The 26174-nt window shown below is 44.7% G+C and overlaps 1 protein-coding gene across 8 annotated transcripts in view; it reads right to left on the minus strand.

The window, feature by feature from the left end:
• Positions 1 to 26174, minus strand: part of MYO9A (myosin IXA) — a 161760-nt gene that overhangs the window by 97565 nt on the left and 38021 nt on the right. For 7 of the 8 annotated variants that reach the window (XR_002441694.1, XM_021406769.1, XM_021406768.1 and 4 more), the window contains exons 3-6: positions 13042 to 13136; positions 9224 to 9286; positions 5027 to 5126; positions 2401 to 2457 (exon numbers count right to left, since the gene is read on the minus strand). Coding sequence is in view for 7 of the 8 variants with exons in the window: in XM_021406769.1 (XP_021262444.1) it covers positions 2401 to 2457; positions 5027 to 5126; positions 9224 to 9286; positions 13042 to 13136 (315 nt within the window). In the remaining variant the exon portion in view is untranslated. The remainder of the gene's footprint in view (positions 1 to 2400; positions 2458 to 5026; positions 5127 to 9223; positions 9287 to 13041; positions 13137 to 26174) is intronic. The other variant, XM_021406765.1, reaches the window with a different exon arrangement.

The raw sequence follows: 26174 nt of genomic DNA on the forward strand, positions 1-26174 counted from the left end.
ACTAATCAGTGAATGAAATGCTGCATAAGAAGGGGAAAGTTTCACATGTTTTTCACTAACTTTATTCAAAACATCAATATGTTTTTGTAGGGGATTTGAAATCCACTACTTCTACCTCCCAGCAGTTAATGTGTCACAGCTGAATGCTTTAGTTAGCCAGATTCTTCTTCAGCACTTAGGAAATATAGTTAAACTAATCCTCCTTAAACAAGTAGATAAACTAACAATGCCAAGGACTTCGTGCCTCCTTTGACTAATGTTGGGTCCCCTATGGATTATTTATTATTCTTTCCCTTCATAGCTCAGATTTTATACTTTTTCCTTAAAAAAATCCCTAGTCTCCAATTCAAAATTAGGTTATTTCCCATCATACAATATAAGTGTTGTCTCAAACCTCAAAGTATTTACTAACACTTAAATGGAGACTTTCTACAAGTTAGTCCATCGCACTGTTACCTACTATTACATAGTAGGACAAGCCAAATGTGGGCTGACAGGCATCCTTGGCCATTACAAATATGCTGTGGGTAATCTGAGAAGTTTTCACACCCACTAAGGCAGGACCTGTAGTCCTGCAGGACAAAAAACACATCTGCTGATTCTGCAAAAAAGCTTTTTAAAAAAATTTTTAAAGGGATGACAAGTGTCACTTTCACTGGCCATCCACATTCCAGGAAACAATTTCATGTTGTGGCATTATTCACCCAAAAGTAAGTCACAAGGCAACAGTGAAATACCAAAGCTGACTCACAAGTAATGCAATCTATGCCAAAGGCATTTAATGAACAATTTACATGACAATTGCCAAGCTCATTAATCTGCATGGAAAAGCTTTTTGCAAATTATCTACTTAAAAGCAGATGCGCTCCATAGTGTTTCAGTTCTGTACTAGCTATTGTTTCCTAATGGATTTTATATACATATTTATATACACATATGTGTTTTTAAAGCATTTATATATAAAGAATATGTATTTTAAAGAGTACATATATATTTTAAAGAGTTTCACTGATATTAGAGCAACGAGACCCCTGATTACTATCAGCGTATCAAAGTAATCCATGGATTTCTGGGAAAAGCTCAAAGAAGATAAAACGGGGTTTTGTTATAAGCTGGAAGTGTGCAGCAGGCAGAGCCCATTGCCTTTGTTGTCATCTCATGGAGGAAAAAGGCCAGAGGATGCTTAACAGCAAATCATCTCGGAAGCCAGGATGTGACCTACCATGAGCATCATGGAAAACAACCCTGAGCAAAATAACATACCAGACAGACTGCCCAACTGTAAGGGCATATGGTTCTGCTATGCAAAATAAGGAAAGAAACCAGGGTTTGGTTTTCCTGGCATTCCTCCTAACCCACTCCTAACGCAATTCAAGTCTTTGCAACTCGTTATGGTATCCTCAGGCACACAGGGAAGCATCCCTATGCTCTCGTAGGACCTCATGAAGATGCCAATACATTATCTGATGCTTTTAAACCCTGGGAGGCTAGACTCCCTTCCTCTCCTACTCCTATAACAAGGCTTTGCAGCTGCCTATATGGCCACAGAGAACAAGAGCTCCTTTCCACACCACCTTGTCTTCCAGATCTCTTAGCTAGGTGCAGCAACCATTACATGCATGGCAGAACTAGCCGGGACAACATGCAGCTGGCTGGAAACATGCTTTGTGGTGCAAGACAAACCAACACGGACCATCACAGGGACACATCTGCAGGCCACGCCAACCCAAAGCACACCGCTGACCAAAGCCACCGCCCCTGTCTCCCTTGCAAAGGAGCTGGGCAAGGGGCAAAGCAGCACAGTCTCTTTCTTGGGTAGATCCATTTGGAAAGGACAGCAGAACTATTTTTGGAGGAGGAATTGTTTGCATTCTGAGCAATAGGAGGGACTGATTGTCTCGCAGATGGCTGATGAGGCGGGTTTGGTTTTGTCTTCTTTTTTTCTGGAAGTTGGACAGCAGATACACTGCTACAACCACAGTGAGCTGATGCTAAACAAGTCAGCTCTTAGTGCTTCCAGAGGCTGATTTGCAGTTTTATCAGGCAGCCATTTCAATTTTCACAAAGCTGCTGCCTCACCAATCACTCTGCAGTGCCCAATTTACACAAAACAATGTGTATTATATATCAAGAAAGAGCTTTTATTTGCAAAGACTAGATGACCATATCCAAACCAAACTGCTGAAGCTTTCCAGACAGAAATAAGCAAAAAAGGATAACAGAAAGGGTATCTGTACTGTCACCAGCTAACACAGAAGCAACACTGCTGCAGGACAGGGGAGAGGGCCAGCAACACGTTAAAGTTCATCTCTGCCCATGTCTCAGTGTGCCTTGCCAATTCAAGTGAGCAAGAGGAGCAGCCCTGCACACAGCCCCGAGGACACGGGTACTCATACTGACCGGCTCAGAGTCATAGCAATACTCATCCCAGCTCTGTCTGAGGGGTTTCTTTGTCATCTGAAAGCAAGGCAGACCCAGTTAAGTAGCATTCGGACCCAATGCGACTCCCACCACCAGCTCTTCAGACAGGGAAGTGATGTCGACCTCCCGAGTAAAAGAATTATAATTCTGCATAGCCGTTCCTGATCTGTTCTATCAGTATAAAGTAAGATTCATTATTATTTCACACCTGTAATGCTCTGATTTCTGTGTAGTGTTTTCAAGGCAGCGAGGATTTCCCAAGCTCTAAGCTTAATGAATTTAAGTGAATTGGACTTGGACGGCTGGGAAAACCTTTGCTTCACCTACAGCCAAAGAGCTATTTATGCAGAGTTGCACTGATTTCTGTTTCTACTCTCAACTTTTGCTCTGGACACATACACATGCTGCAAAACTGTGATTCTTTAGCTAAAAAGCACCAGCTTTTCCTGAGTTCCTGTCATTTTCCAATCAGACAGTGAAGACTTGAAAGGACTCGTCCAGGCTCAGGACTCAGTGCTCCTGCGAGGAACGCAGACGTGGCACCATGGCTCTGGATTCCACTAAAACAAGGATCTGATCCTGCAAATTACCAATTTCAGTATGGATAAATATGAATGTGCAGCACGGAAATCATTCAGCCAGTTGCTGAATGACTCCAATCATTGGCAGGAGGGGGATATTTTAAAAAAAGCTTAGCAGATATGTTAAGAAAATTAGCTTTTAAAAAGAAACTATTTTTTTCAACCTGCTCCCTCCATTTACAATCAACAGAGCATTTTGTTGAAGTACTTGAATAGATTATTCCTCATCTGCAATGCAAAATACACTTTTATTTTGCATAACAGTGTGAGTTGAGGAACCTGGGAGAAACAAAATAACTCAAGGACCAAGTGGGTCAGTGACTGGGGTGTGGCTCAATACTGTATAGCTTTTAAATTTTAGTATTTAATTTTAGTTACATATTTATGTTCTCTTCTGGGTTTATTCTCTTTCCATTTTAAAAGGCCGAGATTTCTCTAGGAAACACTTAAGAAGTTACTGTGAATACTCAAGGCTCATTTTATTACTTTCCCCTTTTATGTTCACAAGAGTTTCTCTCCCCATTCTTCCACTACTACTTTTTCCTTCTTCCTCCTTATTTTCCTTTTTGTCCTTTGCCTACACGACATGGGAAGGCTGTTACAGCATTGTTAGGAAGCCAGGCAATCACCTCAAGGAGCCATTATCCCAAAGCTGTCAGCATTCACTGGTCTAACACAAACACTAAATGCAGTGAAATGATTATAACCAGAATATTAAATATGCTGAATGCCACTGCTCTCAGTGCAACGTGGTGAGGAAAGTCCAGAGTCTACTTCCATCACCCCCTGGATGAACCTCAGCATCCTTCTGCGATCTACTTGCCTACAGCAGCATGATTTCATTATTTAATGTAAATATTAATGACCCTAAACGCTAAGATGCTATTAAGTAAAAGGAAAGACTATAATTAAAGGCAATGTTTTAGGCTAACATGGAACTATCGGATTGCCCAACAAAATCTGTGAATCTGTGAAACATTCCATTCCAATTATCCTGGCATTGTGGAGCTGCAGAACTGCAGCACAGATGGTGGCACAGAACACACCACGTCCTCCAACCTCTGCACTGCTCACAGACACAGGAGGCACAAAAAGGGAGAGCAAAAGCCTAAAGCTCTTAGTGTGCTCTTCATTTGTGCGAATTTCCCAATCCTGCTACAAGTGGGTGGCAGCCATGAATAGTACAATGTATTTTGGCTTTGAAAGCCCACTTTAAACATCTTTAAAAAGCCCTGGATGATTTACAGAATATTACAGAATTAAATTATACTTCTAGAAAGACCAAAGGCCATTTATGTTGCACAGTGCATGTGAGTTGCTCTCCAACATGCAAGTTAAATTTCTCTTTATGGCTAACCATGTTTCAAGCCAAGAAAACTGCGATTACAGTTAAAATCAACATATAACCTAGCTTCTGTTCCATGTCATCCTACTCCATTAATTTTATTTTTTGAGCAAAACCCAGTAAATTCTGTTTACAAGTATCAACGTGCAACTGCATCTTAAGCATGAAGTAAATTAGATCCCCTAAAGTATGAATTTAATTGGCATTGATACTCCTCACACATTCTGAATTCCCACATTTTCAATGGTTTCCATGTTTTCATTTACATTAAACTTTTTGCATTGTTAAATTTAAAGGCTCATGCTGACAGCCAGCCATAGAGTGACAGAATTAGGACTACATCCTGAATGGCATCACAGACATTTACCTTTTCTTCTTCTCAGCAGCCACACGTTAATGACTAACCATTCACACAAAGGTAGGTCATTACTGTTTCTCCCTTATATTCCTTGTGGTTTTTGTTGTCTATTTAACATAACCCACTTAGGGGGACAGAAAATGGGAAACACTGCTTTTTTTCATACTAAGAGGTATTCAGATTGCCAATACAGATTAATTTACAGTGAAGGACTGCTGCCTATAGAGCACTGGAACAACCCATATTTATCACTACACACACTTAAGCATCAGGGGTAGAAAAGGCAAGATATTGCCAGTGCCACCAGTAGAGTAATCCCACCTGGTTGAGGTAATGATACTCCTCAGGCTGCTTAAGATGAAATGCTGATCTCTCTTCCTCGCTTGCTCCTGCCAGGAGGTAATAAAATACATGGTAGTTCCTGGTGACAAAGAAAAGGATGTTAAAACTTGAAAACAAACTGCAGCATTGAGTAGAGAAACGCATGTAGATCTTGTAACTTCACATTCCAACTTCCCAACCCAAATCCGTGCGTACGATTTCAGCACAGAAATAGGGAAAAGTCCCATGTTTTTTAGCTACTAGGGCAACTTGGAATGAAGTTAGAATTCTAGGGAATGGAACAACAAAATAAGAACCTAAAAAGCACATGAATCTGGAAAAGATAACTGTCAATGAGTCCTGTGTCACTAATGTCTTCCAAATAAGAGACAAACCCAATCTCCATCACTATTCTGTACTGATCTAATCTCATATTGATGCAGAAAGAGATGAAAATGCTCTGATTTACAAAGTTTTTTGTAGATTCACCATATAAATAGAAAATAAAGCCTTGCACAACAGCTAGACTGCTTAACACTGAGAGTGGTATAGAAATGGCCTGAGATCACTTTGCGCGGATGCAAGAGATTAAACCAGATCCTCCTCTCCATCCATGGGGGAAAGCAACATGGCGAGCTGCTCCAGGAGACTCCTGGAGGCCATCGACGATAAATTCCTGGTTCAGGCATTAGACAGACTGACCAGAGGGGAAGCGTTACTGGACCTGGTGTTCACCAAAGCAGAGGAGATCATTACCAGCAAGGACCTGCTGGTCAGGCTGAGGGACAAGAAGGAAACACACAGTGCAAGCAGGGATGCCTGGTCTGGAAAGAATACAGGGATGCTGTTTGGACGTGCAGAGATGTGATCAGGAAAGCCAATGTGCAGATGGAACTGAACTTGGTGAGGGGTTCTATACCTACATTGGTCAGCAGAGACAGGCAAAGGAGAGCATACCCCTCCAGTAAATGAGAAGGGAGAGCTAGCTTCAAAAAACATGGAGAAGGCTGAGGTAGTCAGTGAGTTCTTTGCCTCAGTCTTCATTGGCAGTCAGGCTTCCCATGTCTTTTGCATCCTTTAATCTCTAGGACAAGGTTGGGAGACCAAAATCCCTTCCACTGTAAGCAAAGATGAATTCAAGACCACCTCACGAGACTGAATGTGTACAAGTCCAAGGGGCTGGACAACATGCACCCCAGAGATCTGAAGGAACTGGCTGATGCGGTTGCCAAGCTGCTGTGCATATTTGAAAAGTCGTGGCTGTCAGGTGAAGTCTCTGGTGGCTTGAAAAGGGGAAACATCACTCTTGTTTTTAAGAAAGGGAGAAAGGGAGACCCGGGGAACTATTGACCACAGTGCAGCTTCACCTCCATGCCTGGGAAGATCACAGAGAAGATTGCCCTGGAAGCTATGTTAAGGCACGTACGAGATGAGGAGGTGATCTAAGACAGCCAGCATGGCTTCACCAAGGGCAGAGCATGCCAGACCCACATAGAGGCCTTCTGTGATGGAGCGACAGCAAGGGTGGTTACAGGAAGAGCAAGCTATGTCCTCTATCTGGATTTGTGCAATGCCTTTGACACGGTCCCACACCACATCCTTATCTGTAATCTGTAAAGATAGGGGCTTAAAGGGTAGATTATTCAACATACGAAGAACTGGTTGGATGGTTGAAGAGGGTTCTGGTAAATGGCTCTATATCCAGGTGGTACCCCACAGGTGTCTGTTTTGGGAACAGTGCTCTCCAACACCTTTGTCAATGACATAATGGGATCAAGGGCACCCTCAGCTGATGGCACCAAGCTGAGTGCTGCGGTCGATATGACAGAAGGAAGGGATGCCATCCAGAAGGACCTGGGTGGGCTCACCAAGTGGGCCCACATGAACCTAATGAGGTTCAACAAGACCAAGCTCAGGGTGCTGCACCTGGGTCGGGGCAATCCCGGGTATGAGTACAGATGCCAGAAGAACTCCTTGAGAGCCGCGCTGCGGAGAAGGACTTGGTGGTTCTGGCAGATGAAAAGCTGGACATGAGGCAGCAGAGTGCGCTTGGGGCCCGGAAGGCCAACGGCATCCTGGGCTGCACCAGCAGAGGGGTGGCAGCGGGCAGGGAGGGGACTGTCCGCTCTGCTCTGCCCTCATGAGGCTCCTCCTGCAGTGCTGCGTCCAGGCCTGGGGCCCCCAGCACAGGAAGGGTGAGGAGCTGCTGGAGCAGGGCCAGAGGAGGGCACGGAGATGCTCCGAGGGCTGGAGCACCTCTGCTATGGAGACGGGCTGAGGAGCTGGGGGTGTTCAGCCTGGAGAAGAGAAGACTCTCGGGAGATCTCACTGCAGCCTTCCAGGACTTGAAAGGAGCTCTTATAAAGCAGGAAGAGGACTGACTTTAAATGGTCTGATAGTGATAAGACAAGAAGGAATGGTTTTAAACTAATTGAGGGGAGATTTAGATTAGATATTAGGAGGAAAATCTTTACTCAGAGGCTATGGCACAGGTACAGGTTGCACAGAGCTGCGGGTGCACCATCTCTGGAGGCGCTCATGATCAGTCTGGATGGGGCCCTGGGCAGCCTGATCTGGTGGGGGCAGCCAGCCCACAGTAGGGGGGTTGGAGCTGGAAGAGATTCAAGGCCCTTTCCAACACAAGCCATTCTATGGTTCTACAACTCCATGAAAAATCTTCAATTTTTATGGCTACTCAAATATTCAGAACACTTGAATAATAAAATCACCCCGTGCAATACTCAGCTGTTTTGCTTCAAAACGATTATGACATGGATTTAATGCTAACAGCATAGCAGTATTTCTAAAGCCAAAACTTTGGTTTATTCCAAGGGAAACCAAGCTAATTATTACAACACCTAACAGTGCATTTGTCAAGTTTGAGGCAGTCTGTGCCATCTAACTTAGGGAACAATCCATCAACATTAGAGAAAACTTCTCGCACAGCATCTATCCCCAAAAGAGAAATACAGAAGTGCCAGTAATGGAAACTCAACAGGCAACGGAAAGTTAGAAGCAGCAAATTTGTTACAATCAGAATAATAACTATTGAAGAGGACATAACAACTAATACAGTGCTATTAGGAAGCAACAGTTTGCTTAAATTTGTTGTCTATGTAATCTTAGCTTTTTCTAGAAGCCTTTCGATGTTTTCAATGTGTTAAAGCTGTAAAATAGAATTAAAATATCACATTCATTCCCAAATTCGATATTAAGTAGTTTACAAGCTGTGCAAGAATACAAATGGTATGACATTAATCATATAGACAATGGAAAATATAAGTCAAGGACTGTTAATAAAATAATGACTTCTCTTTTCCCTGGGTAGTACATTCCTCCCTGAACAGGCAGCAAGATGGCAAAAACAGGCTTCTACCGCCAGACAGTGTCTTAGGAAACAAAATCTGAAGTTGGAGAGACTTCAGAACAAAATTATGAATGAAATATACATAAATCAATACAATAAAAAAATAATAAAATTAATAACAGTAAAAACCGCAGTGAGGAGCATTTTGGTTTTGAGCCTGCAGCTTCTGATAACACCTTCCCCATCACTCAGCGTGCTACCAGCTAACCCAGGTGCAGCCTCCTCCATCTCCTCTGGTCATCAAGGAGTATCAAGTTCCGAAGATGACCAAACCAGGAGGGTTTGGTGAAGATTCAATCCAGGTCCTGTTATGAGTTTATATCATTTAGATTTGTTACAGGCAAAAGTTTAGCGTTTGACGTGATCAGGACTCTTTTTTGGGTGTGGAATCTCCATTCATGGAGATGTTAAAATCCATCTGGGCACAATTCTGGCACAATGGAGCAGGGGGTTGGATCAGATGGCCCCCAGAGGTCCCTTCCAGCCTCAACCATTCTGTGATTCTGTGATATGATGACTGCTTCTACCCTTTAAGCCCATACAATGCTGAAATGCAGAACATCCCACAGCTGGAGCCTCCCAGCCCATCAGCAGAGCACCCTTGCATGCTTGCTTGCTGGTGCAGCACATACTAGCAGAGCTTTCCGAGTTTCTACTTTCCCTCCAAGCCAATATGGCACAAAACATAAATACAGGCTTTATCTGTGAAGCACGCAGTTAGAAGCATGAAAATCCCAACCCTCCTGCCAGCCCAAGCAGGGATTTAAGCCATCTGCGCTGCGCTATCAACACATTCAGGAGGCAAAACCAAGCGAAACACAGGCACCTACCGTTCGTTGTGCTCCTGGTAGACGAGCCTGGACTTTTCCAGCAGATACTTTTCAACATAAGCTCTGGAAGAAGAAATGAAAGCATTATTCATTGACCCAATATTCAACTTAAATGAACACAGCTTTACTGGGACTTTGCAGTTTTAGTACACAAAAAAAGCTTCAGCCTTGTTTCACTTAGTTATATAAATTTCTTCCTAGGCAGAACAAGCCCAATATTATGTTTGGCTTTTGAGGTTTTTTGGTTTGATACAAAGCCAAAACTAACTTGGATATGAAAAACACAATCTCAGATGAGTTAGCCTATGGGCAGGGAGTGCAGGGGGAAATTTTGACACAAACTAAGAATCTCTGATACCTATTTAATCCAAAGCCAGCAAAATAAAATTGCTGGCAGACTGAGATTTGTGCACAAACCCCCCTTCAACCAGAAACACATCTGGGTGCACAAGTTTGCAAGCTAAGATTTAGCTATGGATTCAAGGCCCAAATTACCACCCCTTCTTCTACAACAGCCACTCTGCAACAAAAGCTTGGGTTATTAACTTGTGGGTATGGTCAAAACCCAGACAACTGCAGAAGCTCCTTACTGGCGTTGACATTTTACCCTAGCAGACTCCACGATGAACAAATTTCATGTATATATTAATAACTTCTCTAGCTAAAACAAGCTTCAACATGTTTGTTGTTGTTGTTTTTCTCCATGCAATGCTAACGAGTAATGATAGGGATTTGGAAACTAGAGCTGTAATTGCCAACGTTGATGATGTAACTTGACACACAGAGGCAGAGGCTGGGCTTTTCCAGCCACCGACCCGCAGTGATGTGGCACTGACAGCAGCCACGTGCAAGCTGCAAACCCAAGGAGCTCTGGATGCGATGGGACAGCGCGGTGCCCGGCGTAACTTCCAGATGGGGAGACAGAGCCAGGCCTTATCTGGCAGTAATTCTCCTGGGGGCAATTCTCAGTGATTCTCTCCTACCTTCACCAAAAAATAAATAATCTGGCCATGCCCCAGAAGGTTTGGGATGACTCCTGGGGCAGTGCTTAAGGGAGGCTGCAGGAAATGGCACAGCCACCCACCTCAAGACCCCCCTGCTGCACAAGAGGAGTAAAGAAAGGCAGATGGGCTGCAGCAAGCGCTATTATTCCTGCACACAACGTGCACCAGGAAGTTTTTCCATTTATTCCCTATGAGGAAGCTGAGACCACCTATGGATATTCCTCTCTGTCTAACCTTAAGTGCAGGTTCCTGTTTTACCAACTTTTCAAGCCAAGACAAGAAGCTCCCTGTAGACTCAGTGAATAGATGGGACGCTGAGCAAGGCACCAGCACACCCTGGGTCCCAGCAGAGCACTGGGCTTGGCACGCAGCTGCAGGACAACCTAGATCTAGTCCACCACGCTCGATATGTAATCCCTTCCCCTGTGATTTCTGCTCTTATTATAGACCCAAAAAACTCAGCCTCATACAATAATTTAGGTTGGAAAGGTCCTCTGGAGGTCATCTGGCCCAACCCACTACTTAGAGCAGGGTAGATGCAAGGAGAATGCTGCTCTGGCAGGACGCTCTTTGCTTAGTGAGAAAATGATAAACGAATGTAAGCATGTTCCCTGTTTTAAGAGGACAGTGAAAGGGAAAACAAATTGAAATATAAAAAAGTAAACACCTCCAAATGTTTTCTCTCCATCTACTGGTGTCAATTATATAAAAACTACCTTATTATTACTTGCAGCTTTAACAGTAAAGAGATTTTGAGAGTACTTCATGCAAAATGCTCATTTAATCATGCTACAGAACCTGTACTTGGTATACTAGGTAATATCAAAAACTTGAGAATGAATTTCACATACAAACCTCACCATGCAAAACACCCACGTTCCTCACAGTACCTGTGATGCAGCCCCATGCTGCTGCACAAATTTAACATTACAGCAGTGCACTGTTGCTTTTAATTAAAATCTCTCCCATCTGGCTCTTCTGCAATTTTAAGGAGCATGTAAGATGTGGAGGCTTTTGATCATCTTAGGAGGACTCAACATGTTGCAAAGCCCTTCCTCCACAGCTCACTTATCTCTGAACAGGACATAATAAATTCATAAAGCCTTATGGGAATGCACTTAAATGAAGCCTTTGCTCATACTCCACCAATTTCCAACATATCTTCAAAGCCTTCATTTCGTGGGGTGGGGTTGGCTGCTCCTAAATCTCTTGGCTATTACACCTCTTAAGCCAAAATTCACTTTCAGTTGGGGTCATTATCTGCATACAGTTGGTAACCAAATACCCAACTGCTATTTTCAGCCCACGAATGGAGCAAAATTCCGATCCGAGCCTGCAAATTACACTTTACATTAACCAAGAAAATTGTATGCACAAAATGGGGACATAGCTGATTTGAGTAGGCAGACTACATGCTTAAAATCTATGCTAAATTTAAAAATAAAAATAAAATCACAAAACTTGTGATCTTCCTTGTAAGACAACACAGAATAAAACCTTACTCTTGTATGCAAGGAACAGATCAGTTATTTTGTAATCTCTTTACTGCTGTTGGAGCAGCACTTCAAGCTTATAACCTAGCACAGTCACATCCCATCATGTAGCGAAGACCAAGGAAATGCATTTGTTGAAGAAAAAAATTCTCTTATTTTTAGAACTAGAGCATACAAATGCAACATTATTTGCAGTTAAGTGCCAATCAATCATAAAGGGCACTATCACAGAGCTGGCACAGCATGCCAAGGTAACAGGTTGTTAGGGTACTTGCTGGATTCTGCTACCCAGTGTTTCTGTTTAAGTAGGTATTAAAAAAAATTGAAGCCTATCCTTTTAAGAGAACTATTCACCAGAATTAATAATAGAAGAAAAAAAAAAAAAGAAAAAGAACAGCAGATTAAAAGTTGGATGAAAAAACAGCTGCCTGACTGCAAAGAACGCAGAGTACCCAAGCTCATTTGAAAAATTAATGGCACCCGTTTGTGTGATACTGTTCTGCTGGAAAATAAAGAAGGAAAAATGTAAAAGCAATTCTCTAAATTAACAGCAAAGTCCCAGCAAGAGATCTCTTAGCTAGCTGCAGAAATTATACAGCCCCTGGAATGCCACTCTTTGCTTCTCCAGCTGAGCTAATTACCCAGCCAAAAAGCAGGGCTAAGGTGTGAGACACTTGATTATGGCCTGACATCCTCCAAAGAAGACCAAGAGAAATCCAGGTCCAGATGTGCCCCCCAGAAGCCTTCACCCAGCCGTGGCCATCACCAGGATGAGCTCCCCGGGAGCTGTGGAAGGAGACAGCGAGGCTGGAAATAAACCCTGTGGCAGCAGAGTGGAGACAAGCATCTCCTCACAATGGCCCAGGGAAAAAGGTGCCCTAAGAGGTCAAGGGCTGGCTTCAAGGGACACTTCAGGGGATGGATGGAAGTGTATGGGGAATCAGACCGCAGTCCTAAATCATCTGTCTCTGTCTTCTCCGTAACACCTATCAGGCACCTGCAAAATTAAATCCCCCTTAGCTTTCTGTTCATGAGTGAGCAAAGCCAGCTCACCGGCCTCTCCGTGCCCATCGCACGCTCCAGCCCCATGACCCATCCTCATGGCCCACGCTACCTAAAACATGCCTCCTGCTGGCTCTCTTACGAGGAAAAATTACATTTTGGCTTAATTATAAAGTTGACATTATGATTAATGAGAGCTGAACTGGCTTAAATCCATCTCAGGTGTATTCGTGCTTTGATGTGCAGCATAGATAAACCAACCTTTTCATAACATTTAAATATACTAAAACCACATGCTGTGAATCCCATTGCCACTCACCCTCGCACAGTGCCCGTCTCCTGGTAATTCACTTGGATAAATTTGCCAAAGCGACTCGAATTGTTGTTGTGCGCTGTCTTGGCATTTCCAAAAGCCTGTTAAAAGAACGAGATAGCATCACTGCTTCTGAAAAGCCACCACCTTTCCTTATGGACTCGCACATCGCTACCAACTGACCGCCAGGGTTTTGCTACTGCTGTAGGATTAATAACAAACACAGGCAGAAAGTGAGTTGTATGGGCTACAAAATAATGGGATGAGCTTCTGGGGACTGCATTCATTTTCAGTTTGGGATTCATGAAGGTCAGATAAACACTGTTGAAAAGTAAAGTGTCGACCATACAAGAGATTTAATATTCGAAGTTATTACATTCTACATTAACGCTACACTTTATTCATTTAAATGGATATAAAAGTATACTGCTCCAACACGACTAACTTTTAATGAGCTAGCTGCTTTTTAATTACAGATGGAATTAGGGGAAAAACGCTTTGAAGGCTACCCAGGTGTTAGACAATGTCATACGTAGTGCCGACATAACCCATAGGATCTTCAGGATTTCAGACACCTTCGGTTCAATTTGTTGCTGATGCTTTCCCAAACCTGAAATGCTTTAAGGCTTTACTATGCAAAGCTTTCATTAAAACCCCGCCTTACTGAGGCACCTAATACAGAGAGCCATCTACCCCTTGGTTAAAAGCAATCCCTAAGCACAATAACCACTGGGAACCTGTAAGAGCTGCATCTCAAAGCAGCTTAATGGAAAACTGGTGTTCGCAACTGTGCCTGAATCACTTCACTAGTCTGGCTCATGGTGACTGAAACGGCCCAGCTCCCAGGTACAATTAATGCTTCACTTATTACACGTGTTTTGATAATTGTTCATCTTTACTTCTAAGCCAAACATACTTAAGGCAATTATACACAAGATAATTTCTAGGAGTTGTGTCTGTACACTGAATCACAGTCACAAATACGTTTTGTGCTGAGGCTCAATATTAGAGTTCAGCTCTGAGCTCCCAACAGATTTATTTCCTACTCAGCTATTTATTGGAAAAGATTAAAAGGGCTTTACATCTATAATCCCCAACTTCTCAAATGACCTTTGCAGGTTTTACTTTGCAACTAAAAAACAAAAAAATAGGCCAAGTGAGAGGAAATCCTTCTGAAAGGCACTCGATGCCATCAGCCCCGCATCCACGCCATGTTCCCACTCTCGGCAGCTGGACGAGCACCCCAGCCTTCCCATCAGTGGGATGCAGCAGAGCTCAGGGCCGTGGAGCAGCCAGGTCACTCAAGCATCCCTCGTCACACAGAGCGTTACTTCTCAAACTGAAGGCTTGCTAACAGAACAATGATGGAATTTCCCCCCCTATTTGAATACACGGATTTGTTTCGGCTCAAGCTGTTGCATATGAATTTCCACCAGTTGACTAAAACAAGTTCTGCAATGGCAGGAACCTGCCAAACGAGCAGCTGATGCTTGGGCTTGCAGAGAGGCTGATTCCATACAGGAAGCTCATGAGCCTTCCCATACACGGGCTTCCTAGCTTTGCAGGCTGCACATACCTTGTTTTCTGCCTCTTCCCCAAAAATCACCCCTGCACACGAGTTTTTCCCCAGCACCCTCACCCTCAAGCCCTCCCTGCACCGAGCTCTTTGTGAGCAAAATCACATCCTGGTGCCTAAATCCCAGGCGTTCATTCCCCCCAAAGAAGCATTTTCACATTAAAGTGCTATTTCAGCATTACCAAAGGATTCACCTGTCCCCTTCCAGGTGTTTCAGCCGAGCAGCTCAGTGAGTGCACAGAGAAACATGGCTGTAAGGGGAGTGTGTTGATGTCCAATACAACATTAGAAGGGTTTTCTGGTTCAGCTCCCTGTGCAGCACCTCAGGGAGGAGGCACTGGCCCAGGGGAGCAGTGAGGTCTGCTCTTGAGGACTCCTTTAGGAAGAGAACACAGCCGAGCACTTCCCTCCAGCAGACACTTCCTCCTGGTGCAGGCGATGCATCGGCGAATTCCCGAATCCCTCGCATCCCAACAGGAGGGTTTCAGTTGTTTCTCTTAGTACAAGTGCAGGGTGAAACATTTTGAGTATGGCAGCGGGGAACTGCACGAGTCCTCCTTATTTTATCTTCTTAAATGAGGAATGAGCTTCCTGACTTTTTCTCAATTAGCGTGCTAGACCGCGTTGGATGTTACCATACAAACACCCACAGGACTCACAGCCCATAATATCACTCTTTCAGCCATTTTCTTTATTGCTCACGTAAATGAGAAAGCTCTCTGGATCCCGCCTTGTGAAAGCTTCAGCTTACTCAATGGCACAGGCATGCCGGTGAAGGGCCAGGAAGTAGGTGAAGGCACGTCTGGCGTTTAACTTGAGACAACTTCATACATTTTTGTTTGTTTTACTCGCCACGTTCCTTTAACAGAACTATCAGGCTATTAAAAAAAGTGCTAGTAATTCAATGTATGCACATCTAATCTACACATCCGCAACGATGGGGCATAATATTCTAGTTCAGCTTAGGAAAACACAGAGTGAGTTACAACTGCTCCACTAAAATTACGCTCTGTTCACATCACTTCACTTCTCGAAGCCGTTGATTCCAGCGCTTAACGGAAAAACTCAGTAACAGCATTCCTGAAATTCTTGGGGAGACCAAAGCTTGTACTGGCTGGGGCTCAAGGCTTGGAAGGAAACGAGCTCAATGCGCTCCTCTGTGCGAGCGGAGCACCCGCCTGCCCGTTCAATGGCTCAGCGAAGGCAGACCCGTTCCCGGTGCCTCCTACAACACTTCCGCACAAAGAGATGCCTATGGTGGAAGCCGAGCGTTTGCACCACAAGCTAATTCTCCAGGTGATATTGTCAGCAACGAAGGCTCAGAAATGAGCCTTGTTCCCAAAATTGTGCGACTGCATCCAACTGAATCTTAACGCCTCTTAGTTCAGCCATCATCTGCTCCATCGCCTTCAGGAATGCTCGGCTCATGCTCATTCATGGGGCCCAGGAGGCAGGAAAAATAAAAGCTAGTGTTCTTGGAGCTCACCTTCCTCCTCTCCTGATGAGGCCAGCACTTACGGTCTCTTCATTCTGGACTCAATACCAATGCAATCTGGAATGGCTATTACAACAGCAGTGAGGATCATCTCCGCAACTTCCCTCAAATAAATTTATTTTCTAATCCTTGCATCTAGGAGAACACCACCAGCGGCTGGCAGCAAGCCCAGGGGCTGAAGTCACCTGCACTCAGGCTATGGAGGAGAAATCACTCAATAGCAGCCAAAGATTGCTGGTAGCCGTGTTCCTTGGGCTGCCGGGAGCTCCTGACACAGCCAATACGGCAAATACTGAGAGACCGGTACAGGAATTCACAAAGAAAGAAACAGGAACAAAAAGATGAAATTGCACAAGTCTATTTGCCATCAAAAAGCAGCAGCAAAGGCCAGGGCCAGAAGGAGGTGGACAGGACACAACCAGCGTAATGATAGGGATGCATACTCCAAAGAGATCCAGAATTTACATCCCTAAAATCTAATTAAAAATCCTGACAGGACAAAGACTCCACCTATGATTAAAAAATAATAATTAATATTGAGCTTGCTGACCTGTAACAATAGCTATTGAGCACAACAAAACAAGCTCATCATGAGAAAATGATTAATAGCAGAAAGTCCCCTTTTTAAAGCCAAACAATTAACATGTTTTTCTTCCACACAGGAAAGTACAACCCATAGGAAAACAACAGCACCTTCACATTTCATTGTGCTGCTCAGGTTCATGTCTTTCTGTGACCTCCACACACAGCATCCGCGCGCTTTTTAAGCATGTCCATGCAGTTAAGAACTCCTTGCTGCATCATGAAACATGAGGTGGATGTTACGGATGAATTTTGCTGGCTTTTCTTCCACCTGCAACCAATTTCACAGTACTCAACCTGCCAGGAACCTACCCTTTAAAAAAAATACACCGAAACATGACCAGAACATGATCATTTCACACCTAAAATGCACCTGGATGACAGGAGTTAGAGCTTCCCTAAGTTCCTTCTCATCGTCCCTGCCACGTGGGGTATGACCTCCTCCCGACCCACACCTGGCCGCATGATGCAGCCCCTCCACCCCCCCCAAACCTCCCCACCTTCAGCTTCCATAACCTGTGTACAGCAGGGAGCAGGGTGCTTAAATAAGCACCAACAAGTACGAGCCACAATTTGCATTCCTGCAAAGTAAAATAGGATCTGCATTTATTATACGCCCATCTTGCAAGGTGCCGTTCCGCATGGCCAACAGCAGCTCTGAGCGTCTGGTTTGCAGCAATTAAATACCAGGCCAGGCGCTGACACTCCACTCTAATTCTTCCCACTGTGGCTCGATGTTTCACGAGGCCTAATGAAACCACTTATGCTTTTACAGTAACAGCACAAACCACCAGATATTTATAGTGCATGTGCTGCAATGCCTGGGCAGAGCTCTTGCAAAGAACAGACCTGCAGCACTGAGCAGAGCTACCAGCACAGATCTGCTGCACCTCTACCTCAAACCCCAGAGGTGCCACAGCAGCTTAGTCGATAATGAGAAAATACATTTTCCCTCCTTGCCACACAACCAGAAGGTTGCAGGAAAAAGAAACAAAGAGCACAGCTCCCTGCCAGCCCTGCAGAAGCTGTCTGCTCAGTGCCAGCCATCGGAGCTGCCATGGGAATGCAGCTCTCTGCAGGGAGGAGAGAGCTGATTCCTTCCTCAGCACAGGAGCCTGTGAACCTAAAGGCACCAGATCTGTGCTCAGTTTTAGGCTCCCCCGGACAGGAAGGACTCGTGGGGAGACAAGGCTGCTGGGGTAGGACCACTGATACGTATGCTCCTGGAATTCACACTCCTGAATCAAAATAAGGGAACATTACTTTAAATGTGAAAGTACTCCACTGGAGAAGGTTTCAGCATCAATGTAATTGAATAACAGAAGTTCCAGTGTATGTAAAGGAGCTTTCAAGAAAACCACTGAACACAGTAAGATGTTCCAAATAGGAATCATTTCAGTGCACAGTTTGAGGGGAGATTTCAAGCTCTGCTGATGCAGGGTCTCTATCAGCTACATGAGAAATTGGATTTAATGCCATCATTAGCGGCAAACGCTCCAATGCTGGCAGCGCATTCCTTCTTTTCCAGGTGAGCACTTAGGAAAAGGATCAAGGAATTACCACACATACCACAACGCAACAAAAAGACTTTAATGGGAGCTTTATGGTATTTTTTAATGTGGATAACGACAGAAAACAATCACAGAAAATAAACAAAATGAGTCATGGTGTTCAGAGGGGACTTCCCCCTCCCCCCATGCAGTGCAAGTATCCTAATTAGAATCACTCAATCATCCAGGTTGGAAAGACCTCTCAGATCATCAAGTCCAACCACAATAATAAATAGGAACAACAGAAGAAACAAAGCAGCACACAACAAATGAAACCCCTAGTATATACTTAAAGTGACTATCCAACAGGCTGTGTTGCATATGGCACCATCAGGCCGCACTGGGACTTCCCCACCTTGCAAAATCGATCTTTACAGACCAAGGTTAAGCACAACAATGCATCACCAACAGCTGATTCTACAACTGAAACTTCTCTGTAATGACAAGAAGCAGCACCAGTGCGTGTCAGCACGGCAGCTGATTTCCTTTACGAAGGCCAGTGAGAGCCCCACTGCAAATAACGCAGCGGCTCACTTCCCTGAGCTGAGGACAAGATGACGCACGTGGTGCTGAAGCCACCCTTGCTGGTGGAGTTACACAAGAATGGAAATGCTCACAAGTCCTAAATCTCACATTACTTTCAGGCAAGCCACAGCCCTACCCACTCCTCCCCAGCCCCTACTGTCAGGAGCGGGCCATGGGCATGCACGTGCCCCTTGGCCACCCACCAGGCCCCGGAGAAGGCCTCTCCATGTTTTCCCTGATGTTTTCCCCTTTTCCACATAACGATTCCATGAGGGCCACAGACATTCAGAGAGTTTCAGCTTCCCCCTGCATACTTGGACAGCCCTGACAACACTACAAACTGAAGCGCTCCCTGCTCCGGCCTTGGCAAAAAAATTTCCTGTAGTTTGTCACCAAAATCAGTGCCACAAAACTGAGAAAGCGTCCCCAGTGTCAAGCCTTCCATCTGGAAGCTCTTAGCAGAGCCACGGGGTCACGATGTATATTTTACACACATATTTTCATGATTTTCCCAGGAGAAATATGTGTAATGAATAAAAACAAAAACACGTTAGCAGCAACAAAAACATACCACTGTAATCCGAAACGCAGCTTGGCTTCTGCGCGTGTTATCCTTCCTCCTGGATCTCGGCTACTTTCTGCTAGCTCAGACCAAAATAATACACATAATACAACAGAAAACTGTCAGAGCTCTGCTGTTGAGTCGGCGTGATCCAAAAAAAAAAAAAAATCACACTGTGCCATGTAAAATCATACTGCATGAGGAAAGATGAGGTGGAACGTGGAGATGCAAGTCTCCGCTTCTTCCCTGATATTCTGAGGGGTTACAGAAATAAGCTGCAACTCCTCGAGGAGATTCCGAAATTTCAAGAGTGTTTGTGCCGTGAATTTGGGGCACCACACCCAGGAGGACGGCTTGTTCACAGGGCAGCAGCTCGGTGGGCTGGTGCTTCCCATCGACTGCAACATCCTATGGGTTGGAGCCGGCTCCCAACCACCCATTCAGCAGCAAGAACTCTTTTTTTTTTGCTCCTGCAGCATCTGCAATGGACTACAACCTTTTCTCTAATGTATCACTGAAAAAAGTACAATTGGCTCATCTGCAACTGGAGTATTTATTTGATAATCACCAGGAAAACCAAGGCCAGCACTGGCTGCTGGCAGGCAGCAAGAGGGAGGCTCAGAGATCAATATGTTTTCATTGACCAAAGCTGAACAGCTTGTTTGTCTGATTAGAGCACACAACTGCTTAAAAAACATATTTTTAGGCGTTAAGTAAAGCAAAAATCTTGAAGGCATTGCTTTCCATTTTCCAGCTGGAGTATTTTTGAGGCTGTGATGGAGATACTTGCTATAAAAAGGAAAAGTTGCTGAGCATGGGGTAGGCGTGACCCTGCACCACTCGTGATCTGCAAAGGCAGGAGCAGCGCAGCGCCACGTGGGGCAGCTGATGCCCCGGGGCACGCTGTGGGCACAGGCTGCAGTCTGCAATGCCTCAAAATGGAGCAGCAGCTCTCACTGCACAATGCCTCCAATGCCAGTATTTCTGAATTAAAAAAAATAATAATAATCTGAAAAAAAAGAGCCCTGAATGAATCGACCCTAAAGGAAGCGTGGTGCGATTCTGCACTCCAGCTTTGTGGCAGTGAGCTATGCAGCATGCAACAAATGCAAAAATAGTGCTGATATTTTTCTATCACCCACTGTTTTCGTAGCTAGCCTTTGCTAAAAGCTGAGTGTTAGGAACATCGCTTCAAACACTCCAGACCCCAAGCTTACAATTATCAGAGCCAACCAAAGGTGAAGCAGAACAGTCTCATTATTCAGAACTGCATTTGTGAGCCACTGACCCTCCTTTTGGGATCTGCCTGCTTGGGTTGGAAACATTTCCCAAATCTCACAGCGAAGGAAGATGCTCCCAGCTGCAAGTTTCTGTTACTGCACAAATTAAGCGATTCCCATCTGCAGGGAGCTGGAAGGAGCATGCCATGTCCTCGACGATGCCTAAAAACTGTAGTGTAAATGAAGCCTCCGAAGGCATTTAACAACATGTAGCCTTGCAGTCTCTCACGTCTTCATACAGAATGGCTTTTACTTGTATTGGGGAACATGAGATCCTCAGAAAGCTGAGTGTGTTATGGACAGACAGACCTCGACTTGCTCAAGGTGAATGACGATGCTGTTTTCTGCACTGGGAGCCACACGCTTGTACTTTGTGCTGCAACACCGTGCCTGCTAGCACAAAAAAAGAGGAAGACGAGAAATTCACGAGGATGCTGCTTGCCTTTAGCAGTGAGCCAACAGTTGCGGCAGATCTCGTCTTCCAAATAACTCTGTGCAAATAAGCAGTGCTCATAACAAAGGCTTCACTTGGGTACACATTCACGAAATTCTCCCTCCTCCCCAAGTCGTGGCTTCCAGCAGACAGATGCTGTATGCAGAGTTTGTGTAATCCACTTTGTTTAACTGCCATCACGCTGCCCGATAAACCCAGCCTGCTTCCCTTTCTGAAGACACCTGAAGGTCATGCCCCCGCTCCATCTGTGTGATACACAAACCTCCAGCGCACACAACTCGCTCACCTTGCAGGAACCTGCAAGCTCTGCACCCCCACCATAAAGACCAGTGCCTTTCTTCCTTCTTGCTCGAAAGAACCACTACAGCGTGCTGAAGCACTGTAGCAATTCTTCTGCAGCAAAGCCTATGGAAAGCAAGGGAAATCACAGCCCGATATTAGCACTGCAGTAGCTGGGATGAGGTGAGATAGAGGCAAGGCCAATTCTATAGGTAAAAATACCATTGCCTGCCATCAGAATAGCTGGAAAATTGAGTAAGCTGTTGGGTACGTGTGCCTTCTGCCAGCCTGCAGCAAACCTCAAAGCTCCTGCGCACACAGAGTATTTTTTCCTTTGCACTGCTAGAGATAGAAACATACACCTGTGGAACCCAGCTGGAGAAAGGGACCTTGGCCAGTGGAGCACAGGAATAGCAAAAATCAGCACTCTCCATACTAAGCTCCAATTGTGCAATTTACACCCTTCTTAAAATCACATTTTCTTCTGTTATTTGGAAGTGGGCGGCTACATAGCACATACATACCACACCGAAATAAAGAGTGGGCCACAGTTAATTATGCTTACTTGGTGAAAAATGAACTACAAACCGGCATTTGCAAGGAAAGGAAAGGATGGCACTGGATGGGAACGCTGCTTCAGCTTTACAAAACAAAAACACCATTAGTGGGAGCTAATGGGGGCTCGGCTTGCATCATTTGTCTTTGAAGACAGTGCATTAAATGCGTTTCTTTATTGATTTTAATCAGCAAGCAAAATACTACATTAAAAAATTAAACTCGTGCAAAAACAGCATTTCTTCTCAGCACAGATCTGCCTGCCGTTGGAGAGGAAGAGGAATAGCAAAGGAAGCTAAAAACTGGCAGAAAGGAAAAGCACAGAAAGAAACCTTTCTTTCTGTGAAGTGGGCACGGCTCAGCCTTCCTCCTCTTGTTTATGCCCACCGGGCAGAACACAGCACTATTGTCCTACCTCGCGCTGGCCTGCTTTCAGCTTCAGGAATGCTCTGGTCATTCAGCCCCTGGCATCAGATCCACAAGGCTTTTACTCTGGCAGTGCCTTTTTTTCTGCTGTTTCTTCCCTGTCTGACCCTTTGAATGCCATCCAGGCACACAGGATCTACTGACAATTCACCAGCTGTCTGGCCTGAAGTCGCCATAATAATTAAAACCAAGGTGGAACTTGAAACAAAGCACAGAAAAATTCCCACATTGTCAGGGATTGTACAAAAAAAAGGGGAAAAAGAACAGAATGAATGCTGAAGGGCTGCATGTAGCTCAAAACATGGTCTGAAGGTAGGAAGCGCTGAGCAATAGCATCACCATAAGAGAATCCCACCCGTGCATTGCTGCACCCTGCACCTGGGGACACGTTCTGCATGGGATTGAGATCCTAAAGGGGCCTGAAAGCAAAGCACATGTAAACACGCTGCAAAAAGCGAAGAAGCATTAAATCCAATGCTCTCAAACCTAAGTGGTCAGACCATGCCGCCACAAGAAGAGGAGTGCTCTCAGCAGTAATGCTGCCAAGCACGATGACACCAAATACACTCCAATTTTTTTCTCAAACTGGAAAGATTTAGTAACACATCATGCTTTTTTCCTTTTATTTTAATCTTTTCCCTATTCTACTTGCCTCTGTTTCTCTCAAAGACCACAGCACTGAGCACAGCCATCTCTGCTCAGAAAGCCCTTTGCTCGAGAGGTGATGGCCATGCAGGTGAATCCACACAAACAAAACCCCATGCTGTGTGTTTTCTCAGCTCACTCGGGAATCCCTGCCAGAAGTAAAAAGAAGCTATCTATATAGGATATCACACTTACAAGAGCATTTATGAGCTACTGCATATTTAAGTGGCTTGGGGAATACCAAACAACAAATGCATCAACAGCATCTCCTGTAAGAGGCAGAAGCAGACACTGACATCTCTACCAACCCACCCAGGTGTGAACTTCTCATGTCCTCCTAACCCAGCCCATGGGCTGCTGCGCAATTCAGCCACGAGGAACAAAACCGAACCCAAGAAAACATTTCTGCCATTTATTGGGAATAAACCATCAGCAGTTGCCAGAACCCACCCAACCACGCTTCCAAAACACTGCTTTTGGTAGCTCATAAACAAAGCAACACATGGAGCTGCCTAACTCAGGACGAAGTCAAAGCAAATCTTAGTGTAGAAAAATGCAGTGCATTCTCCCAACATACACAATTCTAAATGAAGGCCCATTTTACTATTTGAATTTCCAATTGAAAGCTAGCGACTTAATTAAACTCTTAGGAAAAATTACTGCTTAAGATCCTTCAAGATCATAACCATAAAGCAATTTAAAAATTACAACCACTGAAGTCCAAATGCAGACTCATGCCTCCTGCAGACTTCGGCAGGGCTCCCACGGATCCCTTTCACCTTCAGACCCGATAGTTAGGGCAGCCTCGTTACTCTGACAGCTTCACACGCTGCCAGAGCACGAACAGCCAGCTGTTCTCTCAATAACCATCTCAGCTAGCTGTGTGCCATTTTCCTACCAAACAGACAGAATTAACACCGAAAACTTGAAATATTTTGCTTATGAATATAACTGGTTCTGCCTATTTATGAATCTATCTTCATGAAGCTTGCCCAGCAACAAGAAACAGCAAGGGCAGAAACAGCTGATCTCATCGATCTACAAGAGTTTTGCAGCCTAAATGGGGGGAAAAAAGACTAAAGATTCCTAGAGTGCACAAGTGCTCGGGTCAGCTCGGAGCACCACAAATACCCATTTTCACACAGCAGAGCTCTCGCTAATAGCTCACGGAGCTCTTTAAAAAGCCCAGTGATCAATAAAGTGCAATTTAAAAACTTTGTCAGAGGGGTCCGCTAATGCTGTAGAGATTAAGCAGACACTGATCTATGTTATCTCAGCATTTTAAAGTTAGCCTAAATGGCAGCCTTGCCAACGTAGAGGCAGGGATGCAGAGAAAACACAGCCTGTTTTGCATGCTACCATTTGTAAAACTCCAGGCTAACACCCTGCGGGTAAGTTTGAGTGGTTCCTACTCTGACAAGTGTGGATATTCCCAGAGCAGTAACTCCGCTGCGACGTGCAGCGTGGTGACCGCGCGCTCGTGCTCGGCTGAACCGACCGTTGGTGGCTTCCCAAAGCTCAGCACAATCCCAGTTCTGGTTAGTTATCCTTTCACACCCTCGCGTGTGCCAATATCAGGAAAACCCCAGAGCTGTGACCTCCTTACGCTGTAATCGTGCGCTCCGTCAGCACACACGGTCACTCATCCAAGTACGCGTCCGCCCTGTCACTAACCCAGGCTGATAAGTTTAATTAATAGCCCCGCTTGAAAAGCAGGCAAACATCAATAGATACTTCCCCCCCCCCCCCTCCAAATCATTATGTTTTCTCTCAGCTTTATTGAAATTATTTAGCTTTCCTGTACCAGATGAAAACCAGATGTCCCACAGAGGGAACGGCTGCACGAGCCAGAAGGAAAAACCAAGGCAGCAACGAGCAGGGCCCACCCATTCATTACCCCCATATTTCACTCAAGCCATAAGGCTATTTATATTGCATCTCTATTATTACAAATATCGTAATTGTGATGTAATTCTGGAAACCTCAATTTTCTCCTCTGTAGCTGAGGAAAGGAAAAAGCAGCACGCGAGTTAAACGGCTCCAGCAAAGTTTCTTTGTGCTGCATAAGCACTTTCAAAAGCTTCACTCAGATTTTGTGGCATTAATGCCAATATTATGGTCTACAATCCCTTCTGAAGCAGACCAAGCCCAGTATTAATGCAGGCTTACTGGCTCTTGGATGCCCACTTGCTGTACTTACAACATGAAAAAAGGAGTTTGTGCGCACGAGGCATTTTGGGAAGCATCACCCCAAGCGTGCTCCTGGGAATATTACAGTTTTATTTCCACCATTTGCATCAGGAATGGAGCTGAGTGATGTGAAAAAACAGGAGTGAGAGGAAATGATGAGTGATCTGCGAAGTGCCTGCTAAACACATGGGCACAACAGCAGATGACCCGACCTCACCGGATTTTCAGGCATAATTCTCAAGAAAAGCACTGTTTTCTAACCCTCCTGCAAGCTTTGTCAAGGTCTTTGCTCAAAGTCTTCCTGTCCAATGCTTCTGGCAATAGAGCTCTTGAACTTTAATCAACTGTATGATAGCCATTATAGAAGCTGCAATTCAGAGCACGGGCCCAGCTTCTTCAATTTGCAAAAAAAGAAAAGCCAATGGGAAATGAGCCTAGTCATGCTATATTAGTTGCACAGAAATCAATGGCCAATCCGTGTTTGCACACAGGCAACCTATACACAGACAGCAACACTCAGAACCACAACACTAACTGCAGGTCACCAAGCAAACACGGAGCTCTAACTCTGGGTGATTCACCCACTGCTTCCAAACAGATGTAACACTTAAAATTCTCCCGACATTAAGCTACTGTTGACGTCCTGTTCCACTCCCTGTCGTAATAAAAAAACCATGAGCATATTCAGGCGTTCGCCAGGACCACAGTAAGCAAGCAGTGACACCTCACTTTGCCACTAACAGATGCAAGAGTTGCAATAGCTGACAAATATCCATGGCTAACTACTCTCCAGAATATTTCTGGTATCTGTCACAGATGGACAAGCTTTTCCATAACATGAGTAAATGGGTTTTTTTTTTTTTGCTATTGTATGCATTCCTCTGCAGCCTGAGAATTAAGTCCAAATCATGCTTTTCACAAGGAGGATGCCAAACCACAACCCAGCAAACTACGCTGGGTTTTACTTGATTAATCGTTTTGGCCTCTTGCATGACACCTCCCAAGCAGACTCGTGTTCAG

Source organism: Numida meleagris, chromosome 9 (assembly GCF_002078875.1).
Source record: "Numida meleagris isolate 19003 breed g44 Domestic line chromosome 9, NumMel1.0, whole genome shotgun sequence".
Classification (NCBI taxonomy): Eukaryota; Metazoa; Chordata; class Aves; order Galliformes; family Numididae; genus Numida; species Numida meleagris.